Genomic DNA, 20330 nt, shown 5'->3' on the forward strand with positions numbered 1-20330 from the left:
AGGAATCACAGAAACTCAAAGGCTAGTGAAAGGTTAAAGCAGGTGGTCCACAACAGCTGCAGAGTCAAAAACAAATTACGCATCTGCTGCCATTTAGAAAGAGGACACAAACTCAGGCAAGACTGTTTTTCACACAATGACCCACGGGTGGGGCCTGGCTGGGCCTCCCCAAGCACAGCTGCTGACCTCCGCATACAAAATACACTTCGGGACCGGGCGTGGTGGCTCACGCCTGTAATCCCAGCAGTTTGAGAGGCCAAGAGGAACGGATCACTTGAGGTCAGGAGTTTGAGACCAGCCTGGCCAACATGACAAAACCCCGTCTCTGCTAAAAATACAAAAATTAGCCGAGCATGGTGGTGGGTGCCTGTAATCCCAGCCACTCAGGAGGCTGAGGCATGAGAATCATTTGAACCCAGGAGGCAGAGTTTACAGTGAGCCAACATCGCACCACTACACTCCAGCCTGGGTGACAGAGCAAGACTCTGTTTCAAATACAAATACAAATACAAATAAACATGCTTTAGGGGACTTGGATGAAATTGAAAATCTCCTTTTTGACTTTGAACAGATCAGACTTGGTGACTTGTTAAGAAATCTTTGAAGCTTTAAAGTTATGGTAAAAATAAAAATCCATCTTCCTTTTCCTGCATAGGTTATTCAGAATAGGCTGTTTTGACAAGAAAGGTTCCCCAGATTTCCAGAGGGAAGGGTCCAAGCTGCCAGTGTTCACCCAGCATCCAGACTCATGCCCTGCCCCCAGGAGACCTCCCCAGCTCTGCACCCCTCAACTCTGTGCTGTCCTGGTGGGGCTGGAGACCAGGGTTCCTGAGGGGCCAAGGCCTCCCCCCAGGTCCTCACCTGCCCACTAAGATCCGCCTCCAACAGACCCAGTCTGCCCCAGATCCCCCCAGCCCAGGTAGAAAGGAGCTCCAGGTCCTCACTGACTCCCTCGGTGGCCTTCTAGGTGCGGTGGGCCAGGCCCTTGGCGGCCAGCTTCCCCAGGCCTCCCAGCATCACGTGGCAGCAGACAGTGGCCAACTAGGATGCTGAGGACTGGCCCAACGTGCTTTTATAGCTGCCTCTGGTGCCTCTCTACGCTCTGGGGCAACAAGCCCTTGCTCCAGCCCAGGCTGGACAGGTGAGTCAGAAAGGGCGACAGCAGGCACTGGGGTGGCAGCATCCCCTGACAGCATGAGACTTCTGTAGCCCTGTCCTAGGGACCCCGTGAAGGATAGGGGCAGGGAGCAGGGCTGAGGCTGGACAGGAGACATCTGGACATGCCTCTTCCTTGAGGCAGGGGGCCTGAGTCCCAGCCCCCCTGAGACCAAAGCTTCCCAAGCCTGGGCACTGATATATACCTGGAGACAAGGCCTAGGATTCCAAGCCTGCTGCTCAAGGTCTCCCATGTGGTCCAGTAAGGGGTTTGGGGGTTCTATGGGCCTGGAGACCTGGGCAGTGCTTTGGGTCACAAACATCAGTGGAGTGAGGGTGACTGCCCTCCCCATTCCTGGAGACCCTGGCTCTGCAGAGCAGTTTGCAGCCTCCATGGGATAGGTGGGGCGTTCAGGGTGGTGCCTTGCCCAAGGCAGAGGGGGGACAGCACTGAGGAGAAGCGTAGTCACCTGGCGCCGCTCAGCTGATGCTCACTCACCCTAGAGGCTCTGTGACGTCAGCGGTGCCCTCCTATCCCCTGGCAGTCCTGGAGGAGTAGACAGAGGCCTCCACCACCACTCAGGGAGATGCTTCTGGCCTCAGCTAGAATCCCCTAGAAAGCAGCTTCCCTGGCTCCTGGCACATCGCATGAGGAGTGGCAGGGCTGCTCCCTAGTCACTCATGATGGACAGAGATGCCTCAAGCCACCTGCCACACGCTGCTTCCCTTAGTCACCAGCCCAACCTGAGCCTCCGTTTCCTCATCTGTAAAACGGGGATAGCGTGCCTTCCTGGCTGTGTCACTACTCATCCCTGAGACAAAGCATGCCAGCTCCTGGTAAACACCTGTTCCCTCCACTCGTCACTGAGGTGCCCTTTGGCAGTGAGCTCTGACCAGCCGGTGAGGTGGGCCAAGGAGGGACTAGGACATGAGGCTGCCTGGAGCCAGAGGGCTGGGGATGTGACTTCCACTGGCCAGGAGCCAAGGAGAGGTGTTCCTGTGCTCCTACTTCTGGGGTGCAGGCCTGGGGCAGGGGTCTGAGGCCCTCTCCCCAGTGCAGGCTCCCGGAGCTGCTCTCCTGGGTGTATTGGGGCCTGATTAGTTTACTGGACTGTGGGCCCTCCCAGCCTGGGACTCGGGAGTCGAGACCCTCTTGCATTCCTGCATGGTGTTTGGGGGCTCCAGGGCTATGGCCAGTCCCCCTAGGGTGGGCAGTGGGTATCGTGGGCAGCAGGACCTCTGAGTCTCAAGGCCACGGCCCCACACATGCCATTGCTGTCTCCTTTGGGTAGGGGCAAATTGGGGCTTAAACAATTTAGAGGGGCCCTCTTTATGAAAGGGAACAATCATATGATTCCTGCACATTTTTCATTGATATACGTATGAACTTCTGGACCCAGACGGGGTTGTGAAAGTGGGCGGCCTGGAGCTCGGGCGGGTCCAGATGACCCTGTCCTCCTTTGTAACAGCCAGAGTCCAGGATGTTTTGCTCAGGGCATTGGGCTGGCACTGCAGAGGGTTGGGGGCAGGAGGACCCCTGGGACACGGCTGGTGGGAATTGTGCTAGGAAACCTCAGGGATGCTCCCTGGACCTGTCAAAGCTCCTTCCCTGTTCTTTCTGAGGCTGTGTGTCCCCCACCCCCACATGGGTCCTTTCTATGCCTGTTCCCCTGACAAGTGTCATCTGCCTGCTCTAGAATGGTTTCCAGACCCCACAGACCACTCCTCGTGAGCTCCCACCCTACGGTACTCTGCACCAGTCCCCTCTCTCAGGAGCTCACCAGCCCCAGACAGCCTGTGGTCAGAGCTCAGCCACACAGCAGGACCCTGGCCCACTGCCCAGCCCAGAGCCAGGCCCACCACAGCCTCTGGGGACAAGTGCCCTTCCCCCCACCCCCTCCACATGGTCCCTGCCCATGAGACCCTGCCCTGCTAATTCAATGCACTGCCTTGCTGTGAGCACTGCGATTCTAATGACAACACCCCATGGCCCTAGACCTCCTGGGCAAGGCTGGGTCCAGACACAGATCCTGAATGCCCGCGGGGGAGAAGACAAGAGGCCTGGGGAGGCCCAGGACCAGACATGGGCCCCAGGCCCTGGTGCCCTCCCATTGGCCTTCCAGCTGCTGCTGCTGTGACCAGATCCCCGTCCACCCAGCCCAGCCCATGGGCCCCAGCAGGCCCTCTGTGCCCCACCTCTGGGGCAGACCCCTAAGAGTGGGACCCTTTTGTAGCCAAAGAACCTGAGATAGCCCCAAATCCTCCTAACCATGATGGATCCTGGTCTGAGGGGCTGGGCTCAGGTGACTCCTGCAGGGAACTTCACCTGCCTGGATGAGGTCAAGGGTGAATTAGGTGGGGCCTGCCCCCCCACCCCATCATGAAAGAGGTCCAGCCCACAGTGGGCCCAAGGGGGCTGCCCTTGGACCTAGGGACCCACGTCAGCATATCCTGAGTCAGAAGGTCAAGTCCAGCCTCAGGCAGGGAGAATCTGGCTTTGACAGGAGCAGATACATTCTCAAGGTGGGATTTGCCCAACAAACTAGCTTGGCAAGGGACTAGCTGGCTGAATCACTGAGTCAAGGAGAGCCAGTGTTTCAAATAGCAATTTGCCAACTAAGCAATTACCAATTCTGAAAAATGATTTATTTGAAATACTCAAATACTTAGGCTGTCTCATGTCTGAAGCCTGATGATGCCTTGTGTGATTTAAAGGACAGACGTCACGAATGCCGAGAGTTTTGTGGCAGTCCATCCTGCCGGTGTCTTCTCCCACTTTTGTTCTGTGGATTTGAGCTCACAGTTTGTGCTGTGCCCACCACCTGCCCCCGCTAATGAGACTCCCAGAGACTTGGCTGGCCAGTCACCAGAGGAAGAGGGGCCCGGCAGCGCGCCAGCATCCACCCACCTGTGGGTACCAGTCAGGCTCCTAGGGGAAGCCAGAGGACGTATTCGAATGGGTACTTGAGGAAAGGGGCTGTTCACAGAAGTGTGGACAGAGTTAAGGGAACCGGTGAGAGATGAGGAATGCCCTGGAGCAGGAAGAAGGGGAGCTGTTCTCTCCCTGGGTCTAGAGGGACAGGAAAGGTGTCCGCAGACCCCAAAGACAGCTGTGGGTGTAGAGGAGGATCATCAGGAGCTGCAGTCATCAGTAGAAAGATGTGGCCACTGCCAAACCAGCAAGGAAGAATCTGAGCGAATAACTACCTCTCCTCTCTCTCCCACCTCCTGTGACATCCCCCACTGTCTGAATTCCACTAGGGCCAGAGAGCGAGGCATGCTGGTGATGCAGCCCAAGAGGGAGCGGGCAGAGAGGAGCCAGTGGGTATGGACGCGAAACAGAGAAACAGAGAATTCCAGCTCACTCTGCGGGATGTCTGGGTCTGATAGAAACATGGCAGCAGCTTTATTATTATTATTATTATTATTACTGCTAATATTATTTTGAGATGCTCTTGTTGCCCAGGCTGAAGTGCAGTAGTGTGATCTCAGCTCACTGCCAACTTCTGCCTCCCGGGTTCAAGAGATCCTCCTGCCTCAGCCTCCCAAGTAGCTGGGATTACAGGCACATGCCACAACGCCTTCCTAATTTTTGTATTTTTGGTAGAGAACGGGTTTCACCATGTTGGCCAGGCTGGTCTCGAACTCCTGACCTCAGGTGATCCGCCCGCCTCGGCCTCCCAAAGGGCTGGGATTACAGGTGTGAGCCACTGTGCTAGGCCTGCAGCAGCTTAATTTTACAGTGTCCCTTTTCTCCTTCTGGAAACTATATGGAGCAACAACAAGACTGAGGAGGAGGAGGAGGAGGAGGAGGAAGAAAAAGCCCATCATCGACACACACATCAAACTCAACTTCAGAGAAATTAGGAAGCTGGGAAGCCACGTAAACCCAAAAGCAGGTGACACCAGCAGAACCAACACAGGAAGCCAGGGAAGTGCAGAAGAACAGGGCATGGGGGGTGGCCAGGGGGGATCTTCATTGTTGCCAGCAACACACACTCCCAGGAGGAGAGGACCCTCAGAGTGAGAACGGAGAGCTGCGGAAGTGAAGAATGAAGGAGCAGGTGCTGCCCGGGGAAGTCCAGGGGTGCGGAATCTGAGAGCATCCCTTCCCAAGAGAGGCGGGAACACTTGGGAAGGCAGGGCTGAGTTCCTGGAGGCTGTATCTGTGAAAGGAGGCTGGCAGTAGAAACTGCCTGAAGACGAGTGGGTTCTGAGAGGCAGAGGGACAGTGCTACAGAGGTGAGGCTGATGCTTCTGTGCAGGAAGGGCAGGCTCCTGAGGAAGGGAGCCCCGAATGCTCTCCACTAGATTCCCAGGGAGCCCCACTCCCTCCACAGGGACCTCATGCTGACAATGAAATCCCATTCATATTGGAACCTCCGACACACTGCCGTGAATGTGAGGGTTTCGTGACTGATGGGGTAGGTTTCTCTTCCAACTCAATAGTATAATTTCCATTTATTCCTCCCCCAGCCTCCCTGAACGTTCACCTCTTAGATAACCACAGTATGGTGATCAGAACAAGGAAATCCACATTCTCATATTTAATTATATTAAAATTATTTCATAAAATAACCAATTTTATTAATTAAATACATTTAAATAATGTTTAAATATATTTAAATTATTTAATTTAAAATGAACATATTAGCTAAAGTCCTTACTGGAGTTTCACCACTTTTTCCACTAATGTCCTTTTTCTGTTCCTAAATGCAACCCAGGATCACGGGGCATTTAGTTATTTCTTAGTCTCTTGCCATTTTGTAGGACTGCAGTGACAGTTCCTCAGTCTTTGCTTATCTTTCCTAACCGTGACACTTTGAACCAGTACTGATCAGTATTTGTCAAATGTTCCTCGATTTGGGTTTGTCTGATGTATTTCCACGATTGGACTGAAGTTATGCACCTTTGGCCATTACAGTACAAAAATGATGTGGAATCCTTCCCCGTGCATTCCATCAGAGTTATGGCACTGATAGTTCTTCTTACTGATGATGTTGAACTTGTTCACTTGGTTCAGGTTTCTGCTTGAACAGGGACCTGGGAGGCAGAGCCTGCAGTGAGCCAAGATCACATGACTGCACTCCAGCCTGGGCTACAGAGAGAGACTCCACCTCAAAAAAAAAAAAAAAAAAGATACATTTTCTGTTATTTGGGTAGTATATTTACTCATACTAGCTCACTAACTAAACACAGCTGCAGATCAGTTCTTATTGCAGCACATTCTTTTTACAACACTTAAGATGACTAAATGTAACATGAAATGGGGAAGATTTTTAAAAAGATGCCTTTGATTTCAGCATGAAACAGATACAAGTGTATGATGAAAATACAATCTCAATAAAAGTGCCACTTACCATAAATGAGTATAACTCTTCATCACATACGCTCAAAGATCCATCTGCATCTCTATAAAATAAGAGTGTGCATTACTTCAAAAACTGTTAATATCTTAGTATAATACCTGTTTAGTAAAATAATGCCTCCTGTGTGCTTTGGTGTTTACCAAAGCAGTTTTTACGAAATCTTCTCCTGGATCCTGACTTGCAGAGGGTTTCTTGACTACTTCTTTCTCAGCATTTCATGTCCTGTACTGTGAAGTCTTTTACATGATAACCAGTCAGAAGTGCCCATAAGTATTGACTCTCCCTAGCAGGCGATGGCAATAAACCAAATATATTTTCACTCTTCTAACCACACACTGAAACACAAGAATGTTTTACAAAGCAGTAGTGATGAACTTTAATAAATGTAAACGTGATTCAGATTTTCTAGCTTCCTTTCTCTTTAGTTCTCTGTAGTATAGTCTCATGATGTATTTATGTATTTTCTGTTGTTTGAATTAAAAACTCATCTGCCCCAGTCTTTGATGAACTTTAAACTTTGTAAAAACTAATGCATTGTGCCTGTGTGATAAACCAGTGGTTCTCCAAATGTGCTCTGTGGACCTCTCAGGATCCCCAAGACCCTTTCCAGAAAAGGCCAATGGTTTTTTTTTTTTTTTTTTTTTGAGACCTAGTTTCACTCTTGTTGCCCAGGCCGGAGTGCAATGGCGCGATCTCGGCTCACGGCAACATCTGCCTCCCGGGTTCAAGTGATTCTCCTACCTCAGCCTCCCGAGTATCAGGGATTACAGGTGCCCACCACCACGCCTGGCTAATTTTTATAGTTTTAGTAGAGATGTGGTTTCACCATGTTGGCCAGGCTGGTATTGAACTCCTGACCTCAGGTGATCTGCTCGCCTCAGACTTTCAAAGTGCTGGGATTACAGGCCTGAGCCACTGTGCCTGGTCAACACTGTTCTGAATCATATGAATTAAAACTGAGAAAGCTGATTAAAAAATTTAAAAATTTGTAAAAGTAATACAACGTCATTGCCTGCTTTTTCGTTGACACTTGTCATGATTGTATAAAAGTAAAAATGGGTAAAACTGCTGGTTTCTCAGCATAAATCAAGGCAGTGGTACCAATTACATCAGTCACTCTATTCTTTACTGTCCCCTGCAGTTAAAAAAGATAGCCGGAATTACTTAAGAATGTCTTTGATGAAGCAGTAAAAATTAATGTTACTAAATCTTGACATGTCTCCTTAATATTCTGAATAAGCGAAAAGTTAATAAGAAGCACTTCTGCTGACTGCAGTACGGTTGTTGTTGGTGGTGGTGATGTTGTTTTAAAAAAAAGGAATTCGGGATTTAATTGTGAACTGAACAACCAATTTTTTCACAGAACTTCGTTTTTATTTAAAAGTAAAACTGGGCCAGCGCAGTGGCTCATGCCTGTAAAATCCCAGCACTTTGGGAGGCCAAAGCTGGCAGATGGCTTGAGCTCCTTCAGCAGTTCAAGACCAGCCTAGGCAACATAAAAAAAACCCTGTCTCTACCAAAAATACAAGAAAATTAGCCTGGCGTGGTGCCACACATCTGTGGTCCCAGCTACACAGGAGTCTGAGGTGAGAGGATTGCTGGAGCTGAGATCATAGCAAAGCACTCCAGCCAAGTGACAGAGTGAGACTCAGTCTAAAAAAAAGAAGTACAACTATCATTCTCAAAAATAAATGGAGAGGTTGTCCCTTCAAGGAAAATAAGTATTTGTTCCCAACGATAAAATGTAAGCTTTCCTGAGGACTTTGAAAAACTTCTTCCTGCTACTAGGCTTGACAGCTTTTCAATACTTAAAGGTGTTTTAAAGTAAGATTGGTGGTTAAATTAAAAGTGATTTTTGACATAATAAAACATAAACCAATATATTCCAAGTAACTAATGCATAACATTAGAAATGCAAGTATGGGAGGAAAGATCCATTTACTGTGCAAGAAAGATCAAGGAGTACTGATGGAATAAATTTATTAACATGGAAAATGCCACTGTAACTAATTTAAGAAACTAGCACTTGTGAAGTTTTGATTTAGTATTAAAGAATACCCACAACTGTCTGAAAACTTTAAAAATACACCTTTTACCGAGTACATATTTGCATGAGGTTAGGTCATCTTACTGATTCTTTTTTTTCTTTTTTTGAGACGGAGTCCCTCTGTCACTCAGCCTGGAGTTCAATGGCGAGATCTCGGCTCACTGCAACCTCCGCCTCCCAGGTTCAAGTGATTCTCCGGTCTCAGCATCCCAGTAGCTGGGACTACAGGCAAGCACCACCATGCCCAGTCATTTTTTGTACTTTCAGTAGAGGCAGGTTTCACCATGTTAGTGGGGCTGCTCTCAAACTCCTGACCTCAAGTGATCCACCCACCTTGGCCTCCCAAAGTGCTGAGATTACAGGTGTGAACCACTGCACCCGGCCATCTTATTGCTTTTTTTTTTTTTGAGACGGAGTCTTGCTATCACCCAGGCTGGAGTGCAGTGACGTGATCTCAGCTCACTGCAACCTCCACCTCCCAGGTTCAAGTTGTTCTCCTGCCTCAGCCTCCAGAATAGCTGGGACTACAGTGCGTGCCACCACGCCTGGCTACGTTTTTGTATTTTTAGTAGAGACGGCGTTTCTCCATGTTACCCAGGATGGCCTCGATCTCCTGACCTTGTGATCTGCCCGCTTCAGCCTCCTAAAGTGCTGGGATTACAGGAGTGAGCCACTGCGCCCAGCCTCTTATTGCTTTTTAAAAGCAAGTTAGAAAGAAAGATCTAGAGAATCCAGTTGTCTCCTATTAAGCTCAACATGAGAGACTTTAAATAATATAAATACATGACACACTTTTTACTCAACTTTTTATTGTAGAAAAGTTATTTTTCAGTGAAAAATTTCTGTTAAAAATATTGTTCCCAAGGAATATTTTCTGGTATTACAACCTGGGTCAGGGTTACTAATGACATCTAGTTGGTAGAGGCCATGAAAGCTGCTAAACTCTCTGCAATGCACGGGACAGTCCTCACAACAAAGCGTTATCTAGCTCATAATATCAACAGTGGTAAGGCTGTGAAATCTAAACTAAAAATAGATTTTGAAAAAAAATCTCAGTATTCTATTTCTACCACAGTCAATATTAATATAATCAACATAAACACATACTCTTTGAGATGCTCAATCATTTAAGAATTAAGAGTCTTAAGGAACAAAGAAAACACAAATAATTTGCTTCGATATTTTAGCAGGCACAATACAGCTTACGATGTCTACAGCTGTGACCTAACACTGAGCTTGATATCTTGCAAAGTAATTAGCCAGAATAACAAGACAGGTTTCTAAAAAGCTCACCTTTGCGTGATATCATGATGTATCTCCAAGGTCACTCTGTGGAAGGAAAAACAATTCACAACAATAGATGTTATCATTTGTTAGGCCTGAAGACATTTTTTAAAAGGGGGGCAGAGGAAACTCTCCTAGTGGCCCTGAAATTCAAATCTTCTAGTTCAGAACAGCACCATAAGGGCACTTTGTTTTCATTTCTTGTTTTTTCACAAAAATACGAGAACCAAAATGCAAGGCAATATGCTGTAAAGAAGACGTGTTTCTGTTGATGATTATAATATATAAATATAACAGATTTCCCTGTTATATGCTCTTCTACCCACAAAACCTTTTGTCCCATGTGATTTATTTTATGTGTTTATTTATTTTTTGACGCAGAGTCTCACTCTGTTGCTCAGACTGGAGTGCAGTGGTGCGATCCTGGCTCACCACAACCTCCATCTCTGAGGTTCAAGCGATTCTCATGCCTCAGCCTCCCAAGTAGCTGGGACTACAGCTTTGCACCACTATGCCCAGGTAATTTTTTTGTTTTGTTTTTGGGATGGAGTTTCACTCTTGTTGCCCAAGCTTGAGTGTAATGGTGCGATCTTGGCTCACAACAACCTCTGCCTCCCAGATTCCAGCCATTCTCCTGCCTCAGCCTCCCGAGTAGCTGGGATTACAGGCATGAGCCACCACACCCAGCTAATTTTGTAGAATGAGGCTCAAAACAACTGAGAGAAGGCAAATCTCAATTTTAGTTACTAGGTCTATACAATGTTAACACTTTTTGAAAAGCCTGTAACATTAGCATGTAAGATGGATATGTCTATAGTGCTTCAAGTAGTTTTCATCTCTGAAATAATTTTAAAATCACAGAATTTAAAGTTACATGCTGGAAAGGACCAATGACCTTACATGACATTTAATTCAACACTCATTTTACAGATCAGGGAAACAAACCTTAAAACTGACTTGCCCAAGGTCCCACCAAATAGGAGCAGTTTCTCGTCCTAAACTCAAATTAAGCCGTGGCTCTCAAAGTTTGCTGCACGTTAAAATCACCTGAGAAGCTTTAATAACGGCCTCATCTTCAACATGAGACATTTTAATGTAATGAGTGTTGGGAATGACTTTGGGCATCAAGGTTGTTGGTAAAAGTTTCCCAGGTGATTTCGACGTGCAGCAAAGTTTGGAATGATTGAGCTGGGGTGAAAATCAGAATCTTCTGGGATGCCTTTCTTCACATAAAGATGCCTCACATCCATCCCTATTTTCCTAAAAGGCTTCTCATTGCCTAGAGATAGAGGGAAAGTGGAGATGGGAAGATACATGTATTTGCAGATCTGTATTTTGAAAAAAAACCTTGCATGAGTGATCTCAGTGAGTTCCACCTATCCCACTGACAACACTGCACTACTGACTCGTGATAAACATTTTTCAGAATCTTTTCTTGAAGCCAATTTGCCCTATTAATTTGCTCAATAAACCTTTATTTCACCAATAGTTAATATACCAAATAATTATTTCTCAAATTTGCTGGTGGCACATTAAAACTTACTTTACTTTCAAAAGTAGACTTCTAAAAAGTAGCATAATGAGGAAAAAAGCATGAAATTTGTTTGAGCAAGATTAATCTTCAAAGCTACTTTTGAATTGTATGCTAACACATCAAAATCTTTTGAACTCAAAGAAGCCAGGGACTCTAGTCAAAGTAGCTTTTGTGTATGTGCGCTCAAAGATTTCAGAGACTTGGCTGACTACAGACATTTAGTGATTACTCAACAGGTCCCAAAGCTCAGGACTTGAGACAGAGTTTGAGTCCAGTTTTTGCTGAAACACAATTTCATCACAACTATTATTAAAAGGGAGGGAGGATAGTGACATTATTATGAGTGTAAACTTGCCATTTTTAATTGAAGTAAAAGTTACTGACAGTTGAATTAGCTAAAAAGGCTAGTGCATTTGAAACGAAATTGTTTATAAGCTAGGTATGCTATGTTTACAGAATGAAAAGTAAAATCAAAGATAAAGACATTAATATTCTAAATTAGTACTTTCCAAACTGTGTTCTAAAAATCAACACTCATAACCCAAGGAGATGATAATAATGTACACTGGACAGCCGCTAGGAGCTGTTGGTGGTGTTGGTTGTTGTTCCTTTTAAAATAAACTGCATCCTCAGGGTGCTCTCAAAGCGCATCTTTGTGGCACATGAGGTGCTCACGCACAATGGGAGAAATTCAAATGCAGATACACTGTGGTGTCAGAAGAGGAAAAGCTGTTCCTTCTTCCAAGGCTACTGTCCAAAGTAGTACACACTGATTTAGGCCTCTAATGCACTGAACAACTAAGTTTTCATGAAAAACATTCAATAAAGGGAACCTATCCTCATGACCCAAATGAGAATCTGAGAGAATACTTTCCATTCCTTTCAAAACTTGATCAATTCAATGCGTTCAGCACTGTCGTAAGGCATAAAGGCATCAAAAAAATACACTTTTTCTGGGACTGTTTCTTTGCTATCTGATTTTTCCTTCTACCATGACATCTAAGATTAAAAGAGAAATTGATACTTAATATATACTTAATATATAGAATCTGGATATCAATATATAGTTGACTCCAATTTCTTAAACTGATTGCTGGAGAGGACAACCAAATGGCTGAAATAATTTCAGAATAAAGGGATCTATCCCTTGGCAGTATAGCTGTACTCACGATATTATTGTCATTGTAAGATAAGACTGGCTGGCTGTGTTGTCATCAAGGAATATTGTTGAACATGAGCTGTATTGTTGACTGAAACGCACAGTAGATACCTGAAGGGGAAGGGAAGTGTAAGTTAAACTTATCAAACTGTATTTTTTCTTAGTTAAAATGTCAAATGACAAAGGACTAAGATATTTCTTACACTCCATGAACTGCCTGAGTGCGGTATCATGTGCACTCTACAGAGAACCGATTGGAGGCTCTTAACTTCCAGAGACAATGTTTAAGATACGGGTTATAAAATGCTGCCCTTAATATGGTACCTGTCATCAAACCTAACAAGGATTTTATGAATTCCCTTTAAAAATCATGAGAAAAGTTTAAAATAAGATTTCATTGCTTTTTTCTATAGCAATATAAAGCAGCTGAGAATTTCTATTTCTATGATTAATTTACTATGATAAAATGTAATGTATTAAATAATACTGGTACAAGAGCATTTTATTGCAGTGACTACAAGACTAATGCATTTACTAAATTACTCATCCTAAATGTATTATTTCAGGCGATATTGTGACAAAACAAGTGTTTCAGATTCAGAGGCTCTGTGTACCAGGGCTGCTAGGCCACCAACAAGTGAGGAAGCCATAGGTTTCTCTAGTCCTATTTTCTTATGTGGAGGATAAAAAGAGTATCACTTAAATATTCTCTCACACCCTGAAAACAGATGACAACTTAAAAAATCTTTCGCTTCATGTTTAAATAAGACTGCCATGACATGCCTCAAACAAGACTCTCAGAGAATACTTTCCATTCATTTCAAAACTTGATCAATTTCATTCTATAAGTCATCTGACCTGCACCTAGCCATTTTCCTGCTCTACTCCTGCTCTCTGCCTAGAATACTTCTTTTCTCTTTCCTTGCTTCAGCAAGCTTGACTCCATCTACCCTCTTGGATCTCTTTGTCAGCAACCACACCAAAAAATGTTTTTTCTACACTAATTAGTTGAATTCACAAGACACTAATTGTTGCAGAGTATTCCCCTCATGAGAAAGTACGCCTCTCCTTAAGAGTACGGGAGGGCCCTTACTCTTCCTACCTCCAGTTACTGAGCATAGAATTTTGAGTAAATCCAAAACTTTGACAAGTGTTTGACAATTCAGTTATAATTTGGAAGATAAGTCTTACTACATTTAATTACAGCAAAAACACTACTAACAGTTTACTGTTTATAGGTATTATTTAAGGTAGTCACAAAATGGAAACAAATAATCTAACGTCAGTCAGCATAAATCAGAGTATGAAATTTTATGATCTTTAACAAGAAATGGAAGGGGTTACTTAGTAGTTTTAAGGTTTCATAACAAAAACTAGAAAATAATCGTACCTAGTAATTTAGTAAGTCAAAACCAAAGCCTTAACATCAAAGGTCCAGGACCCATTGGATGCCGATGCCCAACCACTGACTTCTTCTGCTGTACCTGCTGCCTCTCATTTTAACCCATTAAAAATATTAAAGTTGTTTTCCTTTTAGAGGTCTTCATTTCCTTGGTTAGGTCTATTCCTAATTATTTTATTTTATTTTATTTATTTTATTTTTGCAGCTATCATAAAAGGGGTTGAGTTCTTGGTTGGATTCTAAGGTTGGTCGCTGTTAGGGTATAACAGAGCTACTGATTTGTGTACATGAATTTTGTCTCCTGAAACTTTCCTGAATTCATTTATCAGTTCTAGGAGCTTTTTGGAGGAGTCTTTAGGGTTTCCTAGGTATACAATCATGTCATCAGCAAACAGCAACAGTTTGACTTCCTCTTTACCGACCTGGATGCCTTTTATTGCTTTCTCCCATGTGATTGCTCTGGCTGGGTCTTCCAGTACTATGCTGAATAGAAGTGGTGAGAGTGGGCATCCTTGTCTTGTTCCGGTTCTCAGGGGGAATGCTTTCAACTTTTCCCCATTCAGTATTATGTTGGCTGTGGGTTTGTCATAGATGGCATTTATTACATTGAGGTATGATCCGTGTACACCGATTTTGCTGAGGGTTTTAATTATAAAAGGATGCTGCATTCTGTCAGATGCTTTTTCTGTGTCTACTGAGATGATCATGTGATTTTTTTTGTTTTTAATTCTGTTTATGTGGTGTATCACATTTATTGACTTGTGTATGTTAATCCATCCCTGCATCCCTGGTATGAAACCCATGTGATCATGGTGGATTATCTTTTCTTTGAGATGGAGTCTTGCTCTGTCACCCAGGCTGCAGTGCAGTGGGGTGATCTTGGCTAACTGCAACCTCTGCCTCCCAGGTTCAACCCGCCTCCCAGGTTCAAGTGATTCTCCTGTCTCAGCCTCCTAAGTAGCTGGGATTACAGGCATGCGTCACCATGCCCGGCTAATTTTTGTATTTTTAGTAGAGACAGGGTTTCACCATGTTGGCCAGGCTGGTCTCAAACTTCTGACCTGGGGATCTGCCCACTTCGGCCTCCCAAAGTGCTGGGATTACAGGCGTGAGCCACCGTGCCCGGATGGATTATCTTTTTGATATGCCATTGGGAACTACAAAACATTGCTGAATGAAATCATGGACACAAACAAATGGAAAGACATCCCATGCTCATGAATGGGTAGAATGAATATTGTGAAAATGACCATACTGCCAAAAGCAATCTATAAATTCAATGTAATGTCCATCAAAATACCACCATCCTTCTTCACAGAACTAGAAAAAACAATCCTAAAATTCATATGGGACCAAACAAGAACCCACATAGCCAAAACAAAATTAAGCAAAAACAAATCTGGAGGCATCACATTACTTATTTCAAACTATACTAGAAGGCCATAGTCACCAAAATAGCATGGTAGTGGTACAAAAGTAGGCACATACACCAATGGAACAGAATAGAGAACCCAGAAATAAACTCAAATACCTATAGCCAACTGATTTTCAACAAAGCCAACTAAAACACAAGGTGAAGAAAGTAAACCTTATTCAACAAATGGTGCTGGGATAATTGGCAAGCCACATGCAGGAGAATGAAACTGGATCCTCAACTCTCACCTCACACAAAAATCAACTCAAGATGGATCAAGGACATACATGTATGACCTGAAATCATAAAAATTCTAGAAGATAACACTGGAAAAACCCGTCTAGACATTGGCTTAGGCAAAGACTTCATGACCAAGAACACAAAAGCAAATGCAACAAAACAAACAGGTGAAACTTAACTAAATAGCTTCTGCACAGGGAAAGGAGTAAACAGACAACCCACAGAGTGGGAGGAAATTTTCCCAGTCTATATATCTGACAAAGGGCTATTATCCAGAATCTATGAGGAACTCAAACATGTTACAACTACAAAAATATGGAACCAGCCCAAATGCCCATCAATCAATGAGTGGATAAAGAAACTGTGATATACATACACATATATTTTTGAGGAATACCACTCAGCCATAATAAGGAATAAATTAATGGCATTCCCAGCAACCTGGATGAAAGTAAAGACTATTATTCCAAGTGAAGTAACTCAGCATGGAAAACCAAACATCATATGTTCTCATCCATATGTGGGAGCTAAGCTATCAGGATGCAAAGCCATAAGAATGATCCGATGGACTTTGAGGACTTGGGGGAAAGGCTGGGAGGAGGGTGAGGTATAAAAGACTACAAACTGGGTTCAGTGGATACCGCTCAGGTGATGGGTGCACCAAAATCTCACAAATCATCATTAAAGAAATTAGTCATGTAACCAAATACCACCTGTTCCCCCAAAACCCTATGGAATAAATAAACAAACAAATAAATAAATAAAGTACAGCATTTTTCTCAGCAAACATAAATTAAAATAAAACAAAGACTAAAGTTCACATTTTTTGCTCTCCTTTTGGGCAGGACAAATTTTAGGTATGTTTTTAAAGAATTAATAACTTTTTTCCTTTTTCTGAGACAGGATCTCCCTTTGTTGCTCAGGCTGGAGTGCAGTGGTGCAATTATAGTTAACTGCAGCCTCAAACTCCTGAGCTCAAGCGATCCTCTGCCTCAGCCTCCTGAGTAGGCAAAACAAAAGGCACATGCCACCAGGCCTGGCTAATCTCTTATTTAACGTTTTTGTAGACATGATGTCTTGCTATGTTGACCAGGCTAAAAATGAACAAATCTTAATTAACTTAAATATTTCTAACACTTTGGGCATTCATGAAACCAGCTCCATCTCTGTTGTGAAGTTAAGGGAAGTATATGGCAGTGGATAAAGTTTGAAAATATTAAACAAAGCCCTATGAGAAAAGTGTAATATGCTTATTATAGATACATTAATTTAAAAAATTCTCTAGATTAATATCATTATACTGAAATTAGACTTTGATTTAAGCACAGGTCCTAAATTTGGATTAAATATAATAGATTGACCACAAATTTATTTTCTCTCCCTCCGGAAGTCTCATCAGTCATAAAATAAAGGTTAACACATGACCAGGAGAGAAGGTTGACAGAGATAATTTTTAATAAATGCTGTGATATAAAAAGTAGATAAAGGAGTGGTAAATAACACGGAAGCACAACTTTGGTGCTTACAGAAAGTGACTGGAACCGAAGCGAGCCAGTTTGTCTTGCAGAACTAAAGGCAGGTTGTGAACTTACAGGCAAATGGCACTTTGGAAAGTAGGGTAAAATGTAAAACAAAAGCCAGCAAGGTCAGTTGAAAATCTCTAACCAGAGGCCCGAGTCTACCTGTCCTTCCATCTGACAAGAAACTTAGATGTGTGTTCTCTGGATGTATCAAACCTGAGAATTTCTGGCTCATGAAATTATACCATGACTTAAACCTGAGATATAAAGAAAACTGTATACCAAAAATGGAACTCCAACTTCCTTGGCTAACTCTGCTTTTGGAAAGCAAGTGGCCATGCTTTTACTTCCCAGGCAGAAAATTGGGAGATCCTTCTCAGAAGAAACGGAAATGTCTCGAATAAAGATCCCCAGATAATACACTGAGGTCCCCCAAATAAAAAGCTAGTTTGGCTTCCAAAACCTCACAGTGAGTGCTATCAGCTAACAGAAGTCCTGCTTCCAAATAAAGCAGGCCAGGGACCACCACACATTGGATGGAAGCCTCCAACAAAAGAGATCAAAACAATAGAAAAAAGGAATTCATGGGAGCAGTCAAAACCAGGAGCAAAACCTGAAAAAAACCTTAAAACACTCTCAAAAATATAAAATTCAACAGAAAGAGTAGAGGATAAAGTCACAGAATATCCCAGAACTAGAATAAAAAAACAAAATAAAAAAATAGAAAGGGAAAAATTAAAAACCAATGCAAGTGTACTGGTCTAAGCAGCCTAGCGTCTGAATAATGAGACTAACAGTAAAAAAGTAACAGAGAAAATAAAAAAAAAAAAAAATTCTCAAGAAGAGATAGTCTCAGGTTTAGTAGCCTCAATAAAATGAAAAGATCCCCACCAAGCTGTTATTATAAAATTTCAGAACCTCAGAGAGAGAGAAGATCCTAAAAAGCTTCTGCAGATACCTAAAACCTGGTTGTAAATAGTGTATCACACACTGGTAATAGATTCAAGAACAACACTGTAATGACAGCACAACTGCAAAATGTCTTCAGAACCATAAAATCTAGATTCAACCTAGAGGTGTCCTCTCTATCAAAGAGGAGGGATTTTAAGACTGGCCAGCTCTCTAAATATCTCCACCCAGGAAAGTGTGTTAAAGTACAACTAGAGGGGATTACAGGACAGAAGGAAACACAGAATCTAGGACTCAGGCGATCCCACACAAGAGAGCAGTTATGTGAGATCCAAAAAGACTTTAAGGAGATAGCGCAGAAAAGCAGACATCGAGCATATCTAGGGAAAGCCACTCCATACTGAACTAGGATGACAAAAGGCCAAAGAAAGTTGGCTCCCCAACACACACACAAAAGGAACAGATGTGTTTTCACAGATGGAAAGCATCTTTGAAAGGCATGTGATAAATGCTACAACACTTGGGGAAAAACAGCTATTAGAAAATAAGCAAACGGCCGGGCGAGGTGGCGGGTACCTGTAGTCCCAGCTACTTGGGAGGCTGAGGCAGGAGAATGGTGTAAACCCGGGAGGCGGAGCTTGCAGTGAGCTGAGATCCGGCCACTGCACTCCCGCCTGGGCAACAGAGCAAGACTCCGTCTCAAAAAAAAGAAAAAAGAAAATAAGCAAACGAATATAGTCAGAAAATTAGCTTCACGCTAAAAAATAATGGATGTGAAAGCAAACAGACCACCCAGAGGCTACTTACTATATTTGGATGGATAAACTAACATAGGCTAGGAAAAAAGAAGACCCAGGAGAACTGCAGAAGTGCTCAGATTTCAGAACTGTTTCAGAGACAGGATGAAGGACGTGTAATGCAGAGGCACAGTGAAAACACCTTATGACTTAGCAGTGAATAATGTTTGCAGAGTCAAAATCATGTAAATATTACTGATTTAATGAAAAAGTGTGCTACTATTGGAAGAAACAGAGGGAGGAACATAAGATCATGGTTCAGCGAGGAAGGTATGCTTTCACCTGCTGTGACAGAAAGTCAGTAGACAGTGCTGGCAATTAACTTAGCTCTTCTATTTGTTATTTCATTAAAAATAAGAATAAATGTTTAAGGCAGATCTGTTTTTTTTTGAAACAGAGTTTCACTCTCTCACCCAGGCTGGAATGCAATGGTGTGATCTCGGCTCACTGCAACCTCCGCCTCCCAGGTTCAAGTGATTTTCCTGCCTCAGCCTCCTGAGTAGCTGAGATTCCAGGCATGCACCACCATGCCTGGCTAATCTTGTATTTTTAGCAGAGACAGAATTTCACCATGTTGGTCAGGGTTGTCTCGAACTCCTGATGATCCACTCACCTCGGACTCCTAAAAGTGCTGGGATTATAGGCATGAGCCACGACATCCAGCCTTAAGGCAGATATTTTTACCACAACCAGACTATTGAAATTCAACTTAAATATCAGAAATCCTTAAAAGGACACACTAAGCTAAAGACTTTTCTGGATAAATTTAATACTTAGGAAAATAGAAGAGATTTAGAAAATCCACAAAAAAGGGTCCATGCTATTGCCACTGGGTCCACATTGTAATTTAAAGAAATCAAGAGAGACACACTTTTATGTCAAACTATCAATTTCTTAACTATTTGACTGTTTACTTACGTGGTTTGTATAGTTGCTTCTTCTTATTTCTATAACTAAGAATAAAAAAGAAAAACTGGTCACTTCTGATACAAATGCCATAAAATAAAAGTAGTTGTTAACATCTTACTGATTACTCCTATGTAAAATGAGACAAAATTCCATTTAAAAAATTATTTTCAACAATTTATAATTTAAATTATCTGGCACGATTAATTTCATAAAGTTTCTATTACATACAAATGAAAGTTTCTATTTCATACAAATGAAAGTTTCTATTTCATAAAGTTTATATTACATAAAAATGAAAGAATCCTCATGTACAAAAGAAAAGGGCAAAAAATTAGGTCAGATGGAAAATTTAGCTAATAAAAAAGTTTAACTGTTGCGTATATGAGCCATGATCCATTAGTATTCTCTCATTCTGCATTTATACATAGGTTACTTTAATTATCAGAAGCTAAGAGCTAACAGCTCTAAGAACTGCTTCCTGACCAGACACCTATCTCTAGATGCAACAGAATCCCTGTAAGCATCTTGAACCACACTTAGTGGTTACCTACTAAGGACTTGAACCACACTTAGTGGTTACATATATGTCAC

General features: G+C 43.1%; 1 protein-coding gene across 7 annotated transcripts in view; it reads right to left on the minus strand.

The window, feature by feature from the left end:
* Window positions 1–5941: 5941 nt before the first annotated feature.
* The window catches only part of LOC135965095 (arf-GAP with GTPase, ANK repeat and PH domain-containing protein 5-like), an 80651-nt gene continuing 66262 nt past the window's right edge, over window positions 5942–20330 (minus strand). For all 7 annotated transcript variants that reach the window (XM_065520770.2, XM_074001649.1, XM_065520769.2 and 4 more), the window contains 5 exons: window positions 19749–19783; window positions 12559–12659; window positions 9865–9900; window positions 6516–6567; window positions 5942–6272 (listed from right to left, as the gene is read on the minus strand). In XM_065520770.2, coding sequence (XP_065376842.1) covers window positions 6144–6272; window positions 6516–6567; window positions 9865–9900; window positions 12559–12659; window positions 19749–19783 — 353 coding nt within the window. In that variant the 3' untranslated portion in view covers window positions 5942–6143. The remainder of the gene's footprint in view (window positions 6273–6515; window positions 6568–9864; window positions 9901–12558; window positions 12660–19748; window positions 19784–20330) is intronic.

The sequence above is a fragment of the Macaca fascicularis genome, chromosome 9 (genome assembly GCF_037993035.2).
Source record: "Macaca fascicularis isolate 582-1 chromosome 9, T2T-MFA8v1.1".
In the NCBI taxonomy this organism is placed as follows: domain Eukaryota; kingdom Metazoa; phylum Chordata; class Mammalia; order Primates; family Cercopithecidae; genus Macaca; species Macaca fascicularis.